Genomic DNA, 18,542 nt, shown 5'->3' on the forward strand with positions numbered 1-18,542 from the left:
TCCTGGATCTGGATGTTTCCTTCCCCAGGTTAGAAAGTTTTCATCTATTATTTCTTCAAATAAATTTTCTGGCCCCTTTTCTCTCTTTTCTTCTGGGATCCCTATAATATGAGTGTTATTACATTTGATGGAGTCACTGATTTCCCTAAGTATATTCTCATTTTGCATAAATCTTCATTCTCTCTTTTGTTCAGCTTGATCACTTTCCATTACTCTGTCTTCTAGGTCATTAATTCATTTCTCTGCTTCTCCCAGTCTGCTATTCACTCTATCAATGTGCCTCTCTTTTAGTTTATTGAACCTTTTATCTCTGCTATCCTATTCCTCATCTCTGTGTTAAGGGTCTCATTCATGTCTTCCACTCTTTTTTTGAAGTCCAGTGAATATCTTTATGTTTATTACTTTAAATTTTGTACCAGGCATGTTACTTTTATCTGTTTCACTCAGATCTATGGCCATGACCTTGTCCTGTATCCTCTGTCTTCTCATTTTGTCAAAGTCTGTGTGACTGCTTCTCTGTGTTAGGAAATTCAGCTACTTCTCTTGTTCTTGAGGGTAATAGCCTTATGAAGAAAAGGTCTTGTGGTGCTCTACAATAAATACAGTGGCCCCTGTTCCTCAGGGACTGGCACTTCAGGGAGTATCTCCAGTGTGTGCTGCCAGTGCTCTGCTATTGTGCCCTGGATGCTTTATCCTTTAGCCTAATCATCTATAGAGGTTATCTTTGTCTGTTGTGGGCAGTGTTTGGTTTGCAGCCTGAATGTGGTGCATTTTGAGTAAGTATGGTCTGGTCTGCTTGTGAAATGAGACCTTTTGCCACTACCTCCAGAACCAAGGCCCCACAAAACCCCTGGGTCAGGAGATGGGGTGTCAGCAGGGGTTTGGGCCAGTCTTCTTGGGGAGGGGGACCACCAAGATGGTATTTAGGCAAGGGTGACTGGGAAGGGCAGTTCCACTGGATTGCAGGGGAATGACTTGGTGTAAGCAAGTTAGGTAGTGAGTGTCAGTGTTGGGCTGCTTACCACAGGTGGCTCTGTGTTTATGCTGAGGGGTGGTATGGGGGAAGGGTGCCTGCCAGTTCCTTTGTTCCTGGAAGAGCCTCTCTGTGAATGTTGCCTCTCTGGGACGCACTCCAAAGTGAGCAGATACCTCTCCACTGTGTGCCCCAGGCGCTCTTCAGCTCACTGTTTCCATTCTACATGCCCATGAGTTGTTTGCCTGCCTTCTCTCCAAGAGTAGCCCCCTCTATCCTTCTGGAGCCAAGTCAGCTGACCTTTAGAACCCCAGGCTTTAAGCCCCACTGGTTGCAAAAACTCATGAAATTCAGCCCCTCTCACTTTCCAAGCCAGTTGTTATGGGGTTTCATTTTCCCTGTGCACTCCCCTATGTGTTAGTCTATCTGTCGCATCTCCACAACAGCAACTCCTCCCACCACACCACAGCAGCTATGATCCATTTCTATCCCAGACTGCATCTCCACACCTCCTACCTTCTTCAATGTGGTCTCTTCTCTCTCTTATTTGTGGAGTTTTTTCTGCCAGTCTTCAGGTTAATCCCTGGGGTATTTAGGATGATTTGATAGTTAATGTAGTTGTATTTGTGGGATGAGACGAGCCTAAGATCCTCCTACTCTGCCACCATCTTCCCATCTCATAAATTCTTTTCAGATTTATTTTAAATACCACTCCTGATAGTCTCTTTAGACAACGACTTAGCCACTGATAAAGTGTAAAATAATAAAGGTAAAATCAGTCCCTATCCAGATTATCCCCGCATTCCCTACAGCTGAAGACAAGATTAAACATTTACCAAATTTGTTACTTGGCTAGTAAAGGAAAATTTTGTCATTTTATTTGAATGGAGATAAAAACCTTTCTATCTTTTTTAGAAGTCTAACAGTAGTACTTGTTTAAACTTCTTGAAGTTATTTCAAAACTGTTTTTCATCCTGCTGAGGTCAAGTCACCTTCTCACATGGGATTATCTTCTATTTCATGTATAAACTTGATGGTAAAAAAAAAAAAACAGTCTCTTAAAGGAAAGTGAAGCAGACAGGCTTTTTTGTTATTCTAAGTGTACTGTCATGGAAAATTCCAGTGTCACTAATATGATAGTAGATACATTTTTGGGAAATGAAATCTATTGCTTTTTCATAGCTGAATACTTATATTCTTAGCTGAATAATCATTATGTTCTTGTTCCTAAGGTATGAAATAATGAATTTCAAGGAAATGGGAAAAGATTATTTTGATTATATCAATGTTGGAAGCTGGGATAATGGAGAATTAAAAATGGATGATGATGAAGTATGGTCCAAGAAAAACAACATCATCAGATCCGTTTGCAGTGAACCATGTGAGAAAGGCCAGATAAAGGTAAATTAAAGTCCATGTTTTTTAAGTTTTTTGTAAATTCAAAAGTATTCACTGTCATTGGCTATTTCTGAAACTTTTAGATACTTGTCTTACCTTTTACATTATAAGCTTCTAACGTCAAAAAAATTTTTTTTTACTTTTCTCTCATTAATTCCTTTTGATAGTATGACCTATAGTAGTCTTAGTAATTGGACTGATTGAACCAATTGACAGTTGAGTCATGTTTATCCACACTCTTTGTACTCATGTAAGCCTTTTAAGGACATGCTCCTGGGGATAGATAGTTAACAGTTGGAAAACACATTAATTCCTAATTAACTTAACAAATATTTGTCAAACTATTACAAATGTAATAGTTTATATCAGTGGGGAAAAAATAAGTAACACACATTTACTGCCAGAAGAATTGTAGTCTAGCTGAGGAAAAGTACCATAAGGCACAGATAAGCAACATCATATAAAATGTGATGATTTCATTAAGAAAGAAAAAAAAACAGAGCTATATAAGTTCACATAAAAGAATGGGAGAGATTACTTCTGAGTAAAATGTTAGACATTGGACCATGAAGAATGGATATGATTTCAGAGTGAGATGTGGGAAAATGATCACTTACATAGAGGGAACAGTAATAGGAAAGATACAGAAGTGGTCGATTGAAGAATGTTCTGGAATAATAGTGAATAATCTAGAGTTCATTGCTTTAAATGGTTATTATAAAAGAGAAAGTCAAAATGATAAATTGAAGCCATATTTGTGGAGAGTTTTGAATGGCATACTAAGCAGATTGAATTTAATTTTTATTAACCAGGAGTCAGGATAATTTTGACAAAGATGTTGACATAAACTAGGCTATAGTAGGTAAAGATGCATGAGTAGTTATAAACATGCATAGAGAAAGAAGAGACAAGTAAGGACACTGATAGTGATAACAAGAATCCTGCATTATGGAAGAAACAGTGAGAATGGAGAGGGAACAGGGGAGGTATTTGAGAGAAACATTATATATATATATATATATATATATATAGGTATACTTAATCAACCCTGGCTACCAACTGGAGGTCAGATTGGAGAAGAAAAAGAAGTCCAAGACAACTGCAATTTCAAGTCTTAGTAACTAGAAAGTCAAGCATAGAAAAATGGAAATGGTTTTAGACAAAAGGCAATGGGTTAATTTGGCAGCCTATTGGTTTTGAGATATCTATCCAGTGATAGAAAACATTGGTCTACAACAATGAGAAATAAGGCTGAAGATACAGAGTGAATTGAATAGAGCTAAAGTTGGAGCTGTTAGAGTAGGTAAGTCACTGAACCGGAAAGTATACAGAGGAAATAAATGTGGACCAAGAACAGACACTAAAGATATACTTTGAAAGCATAAAGGGGGTAAGGGGAGGGTCCCTCCAGTGGTTCAGTCAGTTGAGTGTCCAACTTCAGCTCAGGTCATAATCTGACGGCTCATGATTTCGAGCCCCGCATTGGGCTCTGTGCAGATGGCTTGGAGCCTGGAGCCTGCTTTAGATTCTGTAGTCTCCCTCTCTCTCTGCCCCCTCCTGCTTGTATTCTGTCTCTCTCTCTCTCAAAAATAAACATTAAAAAAAGCCTAAAGGAAGAAGAAAAGGTAGGGAATGAGGGACAACAGGGCCAGGGAGAGATAGAGAACCAGAAAGCAAGCTGTCATGCAAGGTGGTAGCCAGTGGAAAAGAGAGGTCAAGGAAGAGAAGCACTGAGGGAAAGACAAGAAAATTAGGGTTAGCCCTTCACCTGGGCCTTCTGGAAACAGAAGCTTGTAGATTAAAACAATAGAATGGTAACTGAGCAAGAAGAAGTATGTGATGAAAAGCAGTTAAGGGGCATGTATGATAGTTAAGGACATTGAAAAGTTACTTTTAGGGGCGCCTGGGTGGCGCAGTCGGTTAAGCGTCCGACTTCAGCCAGGTCACGATCTCGCGGTCCGTGAGTTCGAGCCCCGCGTCGGGCTCTGGGCTGATGGCTCGGAGCCTGGAGCCTGTTTCCGATTCTGTGTCTCCCTCTCTCTCTCTGCCCCTTCCCCGTTCATGCTCTGTCTCTCTCTGTCCCCAAAATAAATAAACGTTGAAAAAAAAAATTAAAAAAAAAAAAAAAAAAAAAAAGAAAAGTTACTTTTAGGCTAAGTAAGTTCTGGCCACACTTCCAGGAAATAAAAAGTCAGTGAAAGAGAGAATGAAGATATAATAAAAATAAAAGTCAGTGAAAGAGAGAATGAAGATATAATAAAAATAAAAGAAGTTTAGCTATTGAGGTATAATGCCCTAGGGGAAGAAAAATGATATCAAATTATTCATCAAATATTTATTGAAGTACTAGACTACCACACTTCAGGCAGTGTATATACCTGGAGCAGTCAGCCTTGGTCTTTTCAGTCAATCTCATGTTTACTCTGCTTAGAACATTTGAGGTGTTTATTCATTGGTGATTACAAATTAAATGGAAATAATTCAGTGTCAACTGTAAAACCTTCAAGGTGTAGTTCTGAAGATTTGGTAAGCATAAGACCAGAAGGAATAAAGACAAGGTAAATAAAGATAAATAGACATTCATATTATCTGCTAAATGGCACAATAGCTTATGGAGTATCTAAATATTTCTGTATGTTTTGTTATGGTATACAACACAGGTTAATAAACCATAACCCATGTGCCAAATCCAGCCTACTGCATGTTTTTGTAAATAAAGTTTTATTGAAGTACACCATGCTCATCTTTTTTTGTGTTGTCTATGCCTGCTTTTGTGCTACAATAAATGGAATTTATCAGCTGAGTTGAAATAGAGACTGTATGGCCGACAAAGACAAAAATATTTACTTTGCAGAAAAAGTTTCCTAACCTTTAATATTCAGTGACAGGCTGCATCTTGCCCAGTCATCTTGCAATTAGATTCTGTACGTGAAATTATTTTTAGACTCACTCAGAATATTGATTGTTCATAATTTCCATTTCCTCCTGTAGAAAGATTAGCCTGGATAAATTACCACATGGACATTGTTTGTTTTGACTTTCACAGCAATACAGTTTGAACCTGTAACTTCAAAATGCTGAATGGCTGATTTGCAAGATTTTTTTATATGTACTTTTCTACCCCATTCTACTGGGAATAACTTACACAATGGAAGAATTTGACTCCCTGTTATCATATTTTTAATACTAGTTATTTTTTAATGTTTAGTCTTTTGTTAATCCCAAATTTTATTTTCCTAATCACATATTATTTTCACTGTATTAAATATACAAGTGACAATATTTTCTTAATATGGCTTAATGTTGTCATTGAGCAATTTTATTAAAGATGTCAACATCTCATGCCATCTTTCAGATTTGTTAACTTAGCGTCCATGCAAGTACACTTGGTCTAGCAAAGGTTCAAATATGTTACATATTGTTATTCACAAAGAAAGCACCGCTACTTCCAGGATCTTCAAAAAGAATGGGAGTCACGATGTTACAGAATTGTCACTACCTTTTCATGAATGTGAAACAGAACATATATAATATGTGAAAAAAAAAAATAAAATCAATTCTAAACAGAAGAAATATCAAGTTGTCACCACTGATGTAAAAAAAAAAGACTATAATATTGGAATTATTCTTATAACAGGAAATGATTTTATTTTGGTAAAAAAAAATAGAAATTTACAAACCAATGCAAACTAAAGCACAGGAACTGAGCATATTTCTAGAAGGAAAAAATGCAGCTGCTTTGTTTGCCATGCCCTCCTAAGAAAGAGAATCCTTCAGTATTTCAGATGTGCTTGTTTGCATTACAAAATCTAATAGTTGTCCAACAATAGTTTTACCAAGTGTGGTTGAAATTACCTTAAAATGACATTTTTTCTCTATATAAATATTCATATGCATATTACTAATAAAACCGTTAACATCGTTAGAGTGTCCTACAGTTTACAAATCACTGTGCTATTAATCATCAGGAAACCCTATAAAGCTAGATATTACATGTAAAGCACTGGTCTTGGTTTGAAGAAGTCAGTCAATCAGCTGTGGAACTGTTCAAAGCTACACAACTATTTACTGGCTATAAGTAAGACCAGAACCCTGGTGCCTCTTGATTCTCAAGTCCAGGACTCTTGCACTGCATCTTTCAAAATATCATGAACTCTATTGTTTTTACGTTTTTATTTTAATTGCAGTTAGTGAGCATATTAGTTTCAGGTATGCAACATAGTGATTCAACAATTCCATACCTCTCCAGGTGCACATCACCCACAAGTGCACTCCTTAATCCCTATCACCTATTTAACCCATCTTCCCACCCCCTGAACTCTATATAGACCAATAAGGCACAACATTTATGAACATGAGTCTTGAAGTCCAACAGGCATTGTTTGATCCTTCATTTGCCCATATGTGTTATCTAAGCTCACCACACTTCAGTTTTCTCCCCTTAAAAAAAAAGAATAAAATAAAACCAACCATCTTATTACAGAGCTACTCTAATGTTTTAGTGAGATAACAGTATATGGCATGCAGAAAATAGCCATTAGTCAGTATTATTATGAAGACTACTTTAGGTAGATTAAGCAGGTCTAATTAGCAACGCTGTCTTACTTATCTGTTTAAGGAAGGGACCATTCAGACCCTTCTGTCATTCTCTACTTGTGTGGTGGCAGTGTCAAGAGTCGGCAAAAGGGATAGGAAATATATAGGAGGTGCCAGCTTACAATTGTATATGGCTACAGATATCTAGACACTGTTACTATTGAAGGTCATTAATAGAGTCAGCATGGAGGACAAGGAATATGCAGTGTAATCATTGCTGTGTCTGGTTATTGCTGGTTATTAATCACAGTTTTAATTATTTATAAGAATGTTTAATGAATGCTGTCTCTATTCCACAGAGGCTATTCATGCACCAGTGGTGGAAAAAAAATAAAAGACATCCATTTCTAAAGAATAACATCTGGGACTCCTTCAACTGTTAAATTATTTCAATTATTTTCCATTGCCTTAAAAAAATCAAACAGATGAAGAGGTATATAATAGTCTCAATGACCTTATCCACCATCATCCCAAGCAAATCAAAGCTACTAGAATAGGAAGGAATGGGCTGTGAATTATTGAACCAGATTTTCATTAGAAATAGAGACCAAGAGATGAACTCCAGAAAAAAATTCATGTTGAGTCTCTTAATTCAATAGGAATTCCTAAGGATTTTTTTATCATATAAGTAGACTTTTGAACTTTAGCAGGTATACAATGTTTCTTGCTAACAATTATTCAACTGATGGAAGGAGCCAAGATAAATTTAGAGAGCAAAAGTTTTTAATTTGAGGGAAAACAGAAGACTCTGGGGAAAATTCAGTTATATACATACAAGTGTAAATGAGTGTGTATTTATATATAAGTACAAACACAGACGTTTAATTAAATATAGATATCTAAAGCTAAGTACCCAAAGACTTGTATTTATTTTTTCAATATATGAAGTTTATTGTCAAATTGGTTTCCATACAACACCCAGTGCTCATCCCAAAAGGTGCCCTCCTCAATACCCATCACCCACCCTCCCCTCCCTCCCACCCCCCATCAACCCTCAGTTTGTTCTCAGTTCAAAGACTTGTATTTAATTTAATTCTAAACCCTGTCACCAACCAATTTTATGATGTGGGACTAATTGCTTAAACTCAGCTTCAGTTTCTATGATTATAAAATGAGAATATTAATAAACACACTACCTATTTGATAACATTTGAAATAATTTATGTTAAAGCCATTTCTGCTTTGCAAAGCAGCATATTTGAATAACAGATTGCTGGATTTTCATCTATACAAAAAAATAATCAAAACTTTAAATATTTACCTTAGGTGATCCGGAAGGGAGAAGTCAGCTGTTGTTGGACCTGTACACCCTGTAAAGAGAATGAATATGTCTTTGATGAATACACCTGCAAGGCGTGCCAGCTGGGGTCGTGGCCCACTGATGACCTTACAGGTATACGTATCACAATGTCAGCATGGATACAGGCTTCAAAAATTAACTGGAAAAGGATATACACATGGAGGAGGTCACATCTCAAGTATTTCTCATCTTGGTGGTATTGTTCACATGACAAAGAATTCCCTTAGGGACAGAAGCCTTCCCAATGCATGGGCTAATCTCAAAAATCTTTATATATCAGGGAGAGATTGGTCAATATTCCTGCTCACACCCCCAAAGTAGATCAGAATTCCTAGGTATTTTACTGGACATTTTCAGCCCATCCTCAGAAGAGTCTCAGAAGGTCCTAGGCAGGGTCCCAGTTAACCATCTATTTGAGGTGGAGAGGGAGAGCTGTTAGCCAATAAAAGACTAAAACATATGACATATCCAAGAGAAAAAAAGCACAGAGTTGGGTGGAAGTTGGTCTCAAACTTTGCTACTCTTAGTAATTTTCCTTCTAAACCAGGAAGCTCCAACAAATGAGTTTTAAAATAATGTTGGCACAGGGTAAAACTTATCTCTACTTGTTTTTTTTGTTTGTTTGTTTTTGTTATTGTTGCTTGTTTGCTTTCTTTGTTTGACTTTTGTGTTGTTTGGGTTTGGGGTTTTTTCCTCCAAAAATGTTAAGGAATATGTCATTGTGTTCTCAAGATTATAGTTCATGGCTATTCCTAATTTTTCCAATGTAAAAACAGAATATAATACCTTTCATCCTTCCTTCCAATTATGCAATAAAAATTTATTACATGCCTGTTTGCCCACCATTGAAATAAAGATATAGAAATAATGATGCAAACTCTGTCTTAAAGAAGTTAATATGGGAAGCAAAAGGTAAAAATATGATTACAATATTATTAAAGGGCACAGATTTGTGGACATGGAATATGAGGAAAGGACCTATAGGAGTAGGTCTTCAAGCAAAATAAGAGACAAACAGTCTAGGCAGAGGGCCCACTATGTGGGATGTCAGATCATCTAGTGATTCGACAATTAACACAGATTTAGTATCAAACTCCTAGAGGCTAGAAGATTATAAAATCATCACTGTTAGACTCCATCCCTCACAGCATGAGAGATTAGCCATGATAGTTATATTAGCAATTCCAAAACCCTGATTCTAAAAATCCTGTGATCCTGGGCCTTTTGAGACCAGCTTACGTTAAGGCTTTGTTTCAGTGATTGTCAGTGATTGGTATTTATACAGAAGACTTCTCTTTTCTTAAAAAGTAAAAAAAAAAAAAAATCTGATTTAATATAACATCCAAGTGCCTTCTGATAGCACTTGAGTCCTGTTTTCACCATTAGACATTGAACTTTCTGATAACTCATACATCCTGGTATCCCTAGAGCCAACTCAGTGCTAAACATAAAGCCTGCAATAAACGTAGTTGAATGAATGAGCTACAGCACACACACACACACACACACACACACACACACACACACACACAAATTGTGTTTAACATAAAGTAAAAGAACTAGAATAAAAATGAAAATATTAGGGAAGGTACAATTTAAATTTGTAGTTATAAAAGTTCTCTTTGAAGAAATGGACATTAGTTGATGCCTGAGTAACAAATAGAAATAGCTAGCCAAGAATGGTGAAAAGGGCATTTCTGTCTAAGGGAAAAGCACACCTAAGGTCTGCCTATGTGGAAACAAATGGGAAAATCAGAAAGGTAGCAGGAACTAGATCATGTATAACCTCATAGCACATGTTCAGGATTTGAATGTTTGATATAAAGTATAATGAGAAACCATTGCATGGAGTATAGCAGAAGAAGAAAGCCCAATATGATTGAATGTATATTTTCAAAAATATAATTCTAGTAGCTGTGCAGGAGAATGATTTGGAGGGGGATGGAAAGCAGGAGAAGGGACACAGGTTGGGTGGTTACAGCATGTTGCCATTGCAGGCAAGAGTTCTTGGTGTCTTGGACTAAACGAGATACTAAGTAAGGGAACCAAATTTTCTGCTTTGAAAACTGAAGAAATAAATGCATTCTTTGATAAAGACCAGTAGTTTGGTTTAAGACAAGATCAGTTTGACATAAAATTTGAGATTTTCAAGTATGACTTAATTAATTTAACAAATGAAGTCTGAATTAATTTAACAAACTCCTTAGTTTGAGCTAGAAAATGTAGTAGGAACTAAAATTCAAAATGCAATCTAAGTTTTCAGTAAACTTATAATCTAGTGGAAGAAAAATATGTAAATAGTAACAACACAGTATACTAACTGCTGCAGGTAGATAAGGAATGAACAAAGTATTATGGAAGAATGAAGGAGGGCATACTTAAGATGGGAGAATTCCAGAAAGCTTAATCATGAGGCATAATTTTCAGCTCACTTTTTAAAAAGTGAAGAAGATCATATTAGAGTGTGCCAGATCAAGGCTTTTAATGGCACCACCATTCTCCTAGATGGTGAGCAAAACCAAGGGAGCCATCCTAGACTCTTCTCTATGCCAGGCCACGCATATCCAGTCACTGGTCAAGCCCAGCTATTTGAGTTGCTAAATATTCTTATTCCCTCCTTTCTTCTCCATTTGTACAACTCTTCCCTTGATTAGGTTCTCAGATTTCACACTTGACCCTTGCAGTAATTTCCCAGTTGATTCCCCTACTCCCAAATGTATGCCACATGCCTCTAAGTCTGCTTTTCATCTTGCTGCTGGATAGTGTATCCAAAGTACAGATTTGTCCCATTTACTTCATTGCTCAACACTTACCAGTGTTTTCATATCTCTACAGGATATATTCCAAGTTTTTCAACATGGCATTCAGAATTCCCTCTCTTCCCCACCCTCTTATAATCTTTCTAGTTTCAATCAGTACCACTTTTACAAATCTTTATGATTTTGCCTTCTAGTATCAAGGGCTGTTTAAATACTTGTCTACATACAATGCCATTTTATTCTTCCATGCCCATACATGTGTTATCTTCTCTGCCTGGAAGGTACTTACTCCTCCTCCTTTACTTGAGTAACTCCTACTCACCCTTCCTTATTCTATTCAGATGTCACCTCTATGAAATCTTTCTTGATGTACTTAGACTGATAAGCCCCCTATTCTGTATTTCTAAAACAAATTCTGCTTCCCTCTTTACATCAGTTTTCAAATTGGATTTTAATGGTCTTTCTCCTTATCTGCCTCTTCTACTGAATCATTAGTTTCTCAAGGACATAACTGTATCTCAATCGTATTACCATTCCCAGCATGTAACAGAATGCCTGGCACAGAGCAGGCACTCAGTCAATGTATGTCAACCTGCAGGAAAATTATGGGGAGTGTAACAAATGAAAATGAAAGCAGGTATTAGGGTCATCCTGTGAAAATAGCTATTAACTAAGGAGTTTGGACTTTTTCCTGTAAACAGTGGAGGGACAGGGTCTCCTGGGTGGCTCAGTCGGTTTAGTGTCCGACTTCAGCTCAGGTCATGATCTTGCGGTTTGTGAGTTCCAGCCCTGCATCAGGCTCTGTGCTGACAGCTCAGAGCTTGGAGCCTGCTTTGGATTCTGTGTCTCCCTCTCTCTCTGCCCCTCCCCCGCTCATTCTCTCTCTCTCTCTCTCTCTCTCTCTCTCTCTTTCAAAAGTTAAATACAGATTTAAAAAAATTTTTAAAAAATCAGTGGAGGGACAGTGGAGGTTTTCAAGCAGAAGAATGAAATGTTTTTCCTCTGGCTATATGCATACATGTGAGTTTGTGTGTATGTGAGGGTACAGGAGAAGAAGGTAGGGGGAATAAATGCCAAACTTAGAAAGGTCTCCACATTGATATTATGTGAAGTTTAACCTTTAATTGAGATCTACAGAATTTTCCCAAGGAGCCTATAGCTGTTTGCAACCCTATCTCACTGACCCTGATTCAAAGTAACAGATCACTTGGGGCTGCTCTCTAGCCAGAAGACTGCTCTGATGACTTCAGCTCTTCCAAAGCTGCCACAGAGAAGCTTGGGGCTAGCTTCAGGGAGTATTTTAATTCTTTCTTCTACCCACTTAGTTACCCTACTTCAGCCTATGACAACTCAGGTCACCTTTGGGTCAGTACCCTCATGGTGATAATGGATAGCAACTAACACATACATTATGCTTTCTATATGTGTGAAAGGAGAACTGTTTGAAACATTTTACAAATGTTAATTTAGTTAATCCCAACACAATCCTATAAGACTGTTAGTGTGGTTAAGAGATTTGAGCCTACTAACAACTGAATGATTATTTAGGAAAAACAAACAAACAAACAAACTAGATGTGGCAAACAACTGACATTAATGTCTATATATTCAGACATATGTTTGTATATATGTATATATTAATGGAAAGATGTCTGAAATGAAGGTTACTCACTGTTAGGAAAACATGTATGTGAGCGCTGGGACTATGGGTTACTTCTTCATACACACACATACACACATATATGTGTATGCATATAATATTGAATTACGTTATGAGCACACATTTCCATCAATAAAGCCATTAAAATAAATTTTAAGCTATCTATATTCTTAATAGCTATCATAAATTATCAGGAACCAGGAACTAGGAATTAGGAAGACAGAGAAAGAGAATTTGGCATGAAAACCAGGAAGACTAAAATAAAATTTAGATTTAAAACTGGAGGATGAGGGCGCAACATAGACAGTGTCCCTAATCCATTGAGAACAAAGTAGTTATTCTCTGTCTAGCACTCTTATCTATGTTAGCAGTGAAAAGGATAAATGGGATCCCTGCCCTCAAAGAGATTATCTTCCTAAATATTGACAGAGAATAATAAGATGTTGAGTGTTAACAACAGGGAGGACCAGAATGCCATAAGATCCTGAATCAGTGGAAGCAACTTAGATGAGATGAAAATTTGCCCCAGTGGACAGAGTACATGCAAGAATTAAAGTAAAGGTGGACATTGGCCAAACTGAAATGAGGAGAAGAGTGTTTGGGACATAGAATACAGGAACTGAGGACAACCCAGAGTATGGGGTGGAGGGAATAAGACAGACAAGCGAGGCCAAGATCAACCCTTGGAGGGCTTTGCAAGTCATGGGAAATATTTTGAAGTTTATTCTAATGGAATTTAAAAACCATTATTTAATCATTTAGTCCTTTGTTCAACAAATATATACCTAGCACTTCCTCTGTCCCAGGCAATGTTCTAAGGGCTGAAAATATTCCCATGACCAAAACAAAATTCCCTGCCCTTATGATGTTTACATTCTAGTGGAAAGAATAGTTTCAAACAAGGCAATTATCACCTCCAGGAATATCCAAAAACTGAGTAAGAAAGGAAATGCAAACAGGGTGGGCTGTTTTATGAATATTATACAAATAGCAATGTAGAGAGTGAATATGCTTAAAAGCATGAACAGGAAGGGTAGTGATTTCAGAGTAGTGGTTTAATCTGCAGAGATAGAAGGGAGGGAGTTTGGTGGGAGTTAGGAAAGAGGTTTCAATTTTATCTGTAAGCTGTGTGTGTTTGATTTGCAACAATCATGACGAAATATCACTGTTTGCCAAATCTAGATTTTTTTTATGTTTGTTCTGTAATTCCCTGCATGTTTACAATCTTTATAACTTAAGACACTTCATACTAGTTGAGCTATTTAAATACTGAGTACTGAAAGATACAATTTAAAAATAAAGATTAGAATTGGGATTTTAAAAGGCGGTAAGAGAAAACCACAGCAATGAAATTTTGCAGATCACAATGTGAATCTATTTGCCTTTTGGACTATGATGATGTAGTGGGAATAAAGAGCAACGAAGAGATCTGATTAGGAATTAAAATCAAAAAGAGATCCCTTCCCTGAGAGAGGACAGTAACTAAAGTATAATCTGGCTGGAGCAAGTAAGGGGGGCTGAGGGGAATAGTGGAAGGCAACAATTTGGGTTCAGTGTTCAGAGAATTCCCTAACAGCCTCTGCCAAGACAATTTCTTCATTGCACACCATTCCCCATCAGATATATGCAAAAACTGTCCTAGAAAGAATCTTTAATTTGTTTTCTCTCAAAGAATTTGGGTTAGGTTAAAAGTAGCAGATCTTTGGCTCCTTAGTCTAAAGCCCAAGCCACAGAAACCCTTTCAGGTGGGTTTGCCAACTCTGGCAACCTTCCATCAAACCCAACTGAAAGGAAAAAGCAAAAACAACATGACTTTCAAAAAGTAACTCAGTGAGAAGCTTTATGACAGGAAGTTAGAATGAATTCCTGCTTTTCACTTATAAAGAAATGTATTTTATTCATTTTAAAGGCAAAGCTGTAAAATAGAAGGAAGGCAGTGCCTATCAGCATTTTAATGTCAATAGGAACATTCTCTGGGAAGTTTCTTTGGTTCCCTCAGTTACCTAATTGCTTTGGAGGTTGAAACCTTTGTATATTCATTAAGGGAGAAAAAGAGAACAGAGTCAAACAAAAGGGAGTTGGTGGGAACCTGGGAGGGATTGGAGGATGAGCTCCAAGGGGACAAAACACTGACAAGTTTTATAACTCCAGCATTTCAGATACTTTCTTCTTACAAATAATTACTTCATTTGCGTTCCTCAGTTTGTCCCACTTTTCTTGGGAGGTTTTTTTTTGCCTTTTTTAAAAATTTATTTTTGAGAGAGAGAGAGAGAGAGAGAGAGAGAGAGAGGAAGGGACAGAGAGAGAGAGAGAGAGACAGAGAATCCCAAGCAGGTTCTGTGCTGTCAGCACAGAGCCTGATGTGGGGCTCAATCCCATGAACCACGAGACCATGACCTGAGCTGAAATCAAGAGTCTAATGTTTAATCGACTTAGCTACCCAGGCACCCCTTTTCTTTGCCTTTTAATAAATAAGTACATTAAAAAAATCATAGGGAGGATTGATTTTCATTACCAAAAATTATAACTACCTTAGGCATTATCCTTTTGAATCCTATGAGGTAGATATTATTATTTTATAATTGAATTAATTAAGACCCAGGAAGATTCTGTAAACTGCTCAAACTAGTGACTAATTGACCAAACTAGTGGAAAATCAAGCCTAAGTACTGTGATTGTACCGTATTATGCCCTACCACGTTCCCTTCTCCACAATCAAGTTTTGGAGTCCTGTTTTTGTTTTTTATGTTTTTTGTTTTTTTCCAGAAAACCATAGAAAAGAAAAAAAATTCAGCTTTCAAGCCGGTCATATGTTAATTATCTCCAAGTCACTCTGATATTTTCATTTAAAATGTGCTGCCTATTTATTACAATTCAATCTAGATGAGGAAAGGGGTAAAAAATTATTGCCATGTATTGAATATCATTTGCTTCTGATTATTTAGGGTAGATTTGTTATGAGTTTAGATGAGAAATGTGTTTATTTTTATCACTACAATTGTAATAAATAGTTTCTGTTAATATTAAAAATGGAACAGGTTTTCATAATGGTGAACCTAATTTCTTGGCTTCTGGGTTAGAGAAAAATTTGAATAGGAATATATGTTATACAAGCTGATTATTCTATCATTCATTCAGCAAAAGTTCTTTTATCAAGTTTTTATACTGTTGTCAACTTGTGCTAAATTCTACTGATAGAGATGTAAATGGAAGGTGTCTGACTTTCCATTTATATAGAATCACATGTCCATAACAGAAGAGGGCTGACTTAAATAATTGCATTAAGAGTATAACATATGATACATGCTATAAATGAACCATATGGCAGGTTCACTGGCGGCACAGAGGATAGTACTCATGAGCAAATAGTTCTAACAAGGTTCAAACATAGCACTGGGCACTGGACACAGTGATCATGGAGATACAATTCCCACCCTCAAGTATCCCAGGGCCTGGGCAGACAAATATACAAATAAAGAGGCAATTTCAACTTAATATATTAAATATGCCAAGCATATAGTAGAAACTGATTTAATGTTTGTCCAATGAAAAGAATAAAATAAAGAAGAGGAGGAGTGCCTGGGTGGCTCAGTTGGTTAAGCATCCAGCTTCAGCTCTGGTCATAATCTCATGGTTCCTGAGTTTGAGCCCCACATCAGGCTCTGTGCTGACAGTGTGGACCCTGCTTGGGATTCTCTCTCTCTCATCTGTCTCTGCTCCTCCCCAAATTGCACTTTCTCCCTCATTCAAAATAAATAAATAAACTTAAAAAAAAGAAGAGGAAATAAAGGAATGGATGAATAAACAAAGGAAAGGAACAAAGGACGAAGGAAAGTGTTAGGATGAGAGTATGCAGTGATTACTACAGGAACACTGAGAAGAGAAAATTAGCCAGTTCTGTAGTACCTTCTGGAAGGAAATGGAATTAATGCATGTGAAATGAGAAGTTAACCAGGTAAAATGGAGAGGAATTTTCAAGCAGAAGAAAAAGACTCTAAGTAATGTTACAACATATCATATCTGAGGAATGTGTCTGAAAATACTTTTTCCAAAATAACAAAGCTATTCAGGAAAGAGTATAGCACTATTTCACATTTGCCCTTCTTACAAAGCTGATATTATGGGGACTATCCTTTTCTAAAGACCAAACATCATAATGGTGACCAGAGGTAAAAGAAAGTAACTACTTTGTTTAACAATGCAATTACCAGATCTCTAAGCACCTTCTAGATTTTCCTTAAGTTTGCTACATAAACACCAATACAAACTACAGAAGGTGAATTTATGACAAATGTAGTATAAAAAAATACAGATGAGAATTTTGGCTGTGTGCATGACATGTCTGCAACAATTCATCTCTATTTTCTGTCAACAGCATAGTGGTTTAAATCAAAAGGCTTTGGAGTCAGACATATCCATGTTCAAATCTATACTCCATCAGCGATTCGTTGTGTGACTTTACGCAAATTTCCTTCTCTGAGCTTCATAAAATGAGCTTACATAAAATGGAGGTAATAGCAGTAATTAGTTCAAAGAATTATTGGAGAAATTAAATAGTATGCAAGTAGTTCAGTACCTGTTAACAGTTCAGTTATACTATCAGTCTAGTATTAATAAAATTTTAAAAGATATAGTGATGAGAAAATAATACAGGTATAGATTAATTGATTGAAGTTGAATGAATGATAAAATCTGGAAAAGGTTCCAATCTCTCTCTATGGGGTGTCTTCCACATTTGAAAGTAAGATCCTTTAAATCAATGACTGTCTAGCTCAGTGAATGGCACAGAATAGCCATTGAACTAACTGTTATAACTATTATAAGCATTTCCTTTAAGGTTACTCAGATTTTCTTCTTAGGCCTTCTGATTCTAAATGAATGGATTACAGTGGGTTAATGGTGATCTGAAAACCCCAGAAAAGTAGTCATGAGCCATAACTAAAAGGCATTTGCCATCTTTTTTATAGCATTTTTTAAGTTTATTTGTTTATTTTGAGACACAGAGAGAGTAAGCAGGAAAGGGGCAGAGGAAGAGGGAAAGAGAGAATCTCAAGCAGGCTCTGCACTATCAGCACAGAACCCGACACAGGGCTCAGACTCATGAAATGTGAGATCATGACCTGAGCGGAAATCAAGAGTCAGACACTTAACTGACTGAGCCACCCAGCGCCCCCCCCTTTTTTTTATAGCAAGTTTTTTATTTATTTTGAGAAAGACAGTACATGCAAGGGAGGGGCAGAGAGAGGGAGAGAGCATCTTTTTTTTTTTTAAATCACTCTCAGTAATCAAAAGTTTTCTGGTTTCATTGAAGGCATCATTATCCACTTCTATTTTTCTCAATCACAAGAGAAAAAAATATATTTTTAATCCTCCCCAAAGGGATCTAGCATCTGTCGCCTTCAGCATTTTTACATTTATATCCAGCTATGTGTTTGAAATAAAACTAAGGATAGCATTTTGGAGGGTCCCAGGGCTCAGTCTTTTCTATCTATATTTGCTTCATTGGTAATCTTACCCAGTCTCATGTTATTATTCTCAGTTATACACTGAAGAAGTTTCTGAATTTAAATATATAGTCCCAACTTCTCATCTAGTCTCCACACTTGAATATTCAACTGCCTACCAGACATATTTATTTGAATGTCTAATAGATATCCCAAATTCTACATTTCCACAGATGCAATCCAGGTCTTTATCTTCCTCATACCCAAGGCTGCTCTGTCCCTTAGCATTCTATATTTTACCTGATGGCAAATCCATTCTTTCAGTAGCTCAAGCCAATAACTTTGGAATCATCTTTTGAGTCCTCTCATGTCCTGTAATCAATCAATGAGGAAATTCCACTGACTCTTCAAT

At 36.8% G+C, this 18,542-nt stretch overlaps 1 protein-coding gene and 1 long non-coding RNA gene across 3 annotated transcripts in view; one reads left to right on the plus strand and one right to left on the minus strand.

The window, feature by feature from the left end:
* GRM5 (glutamate metabotropic receptor 5) overlaps positions 1-18,542 on the plus strand; it is a 507,658-nt gene that overhangs the window by 422,148 nt on the left and 66,968 nt on the right. Inside the window, exons 5-6 of the mRNA XM_047879457.1 lie at positions 2,206-2,374; positions 8,234-8,360. Of these exons, the coding sequence (XP_047735413.1) occupies positions 2,206-2,374; positions 8,234-8,360 (296 nt within the window). The remainder of the gene's footprint in view (positions 1-2,205; positions 2,375-8,233; positions 8,361-18,542) is intronic.
* The window catches only part of LOC125177288 (uncharacterized), a 114,863-nt gene that overhangs the window by 31,170 nt on the left and 65,151 nt on the right, over positions 1-18,542 (minus strand). For both annotated transcript variants that reach the window (XR_007156554.1, XR_007156555.1), the window contains exon 3: positions 8,229-8,277. This is a non-coding gene — a long non-coding RNA (uncharacterized LOC125177288). The remainder of the gene's footprint in view (positions 1-8,228; positions 8,278-18,542) is intronic.

The sequence above is a fragment of the Prionailurus viverrinus genome, chromosome D1 (genome assembly GCF_022837055.1).
Source record: "Prionailurus viverrinus isolate Anna chromosome D1, UM_Priviv_1.0, whole genome shotgun sequence".
In the NCBI taxonomy this organism is placed as follows: Eukaryota; Metazoa; Chordata; class Mammalia; order Carnivora; family Felidae; genus Prionailurus; species Prionailurus viverrinus.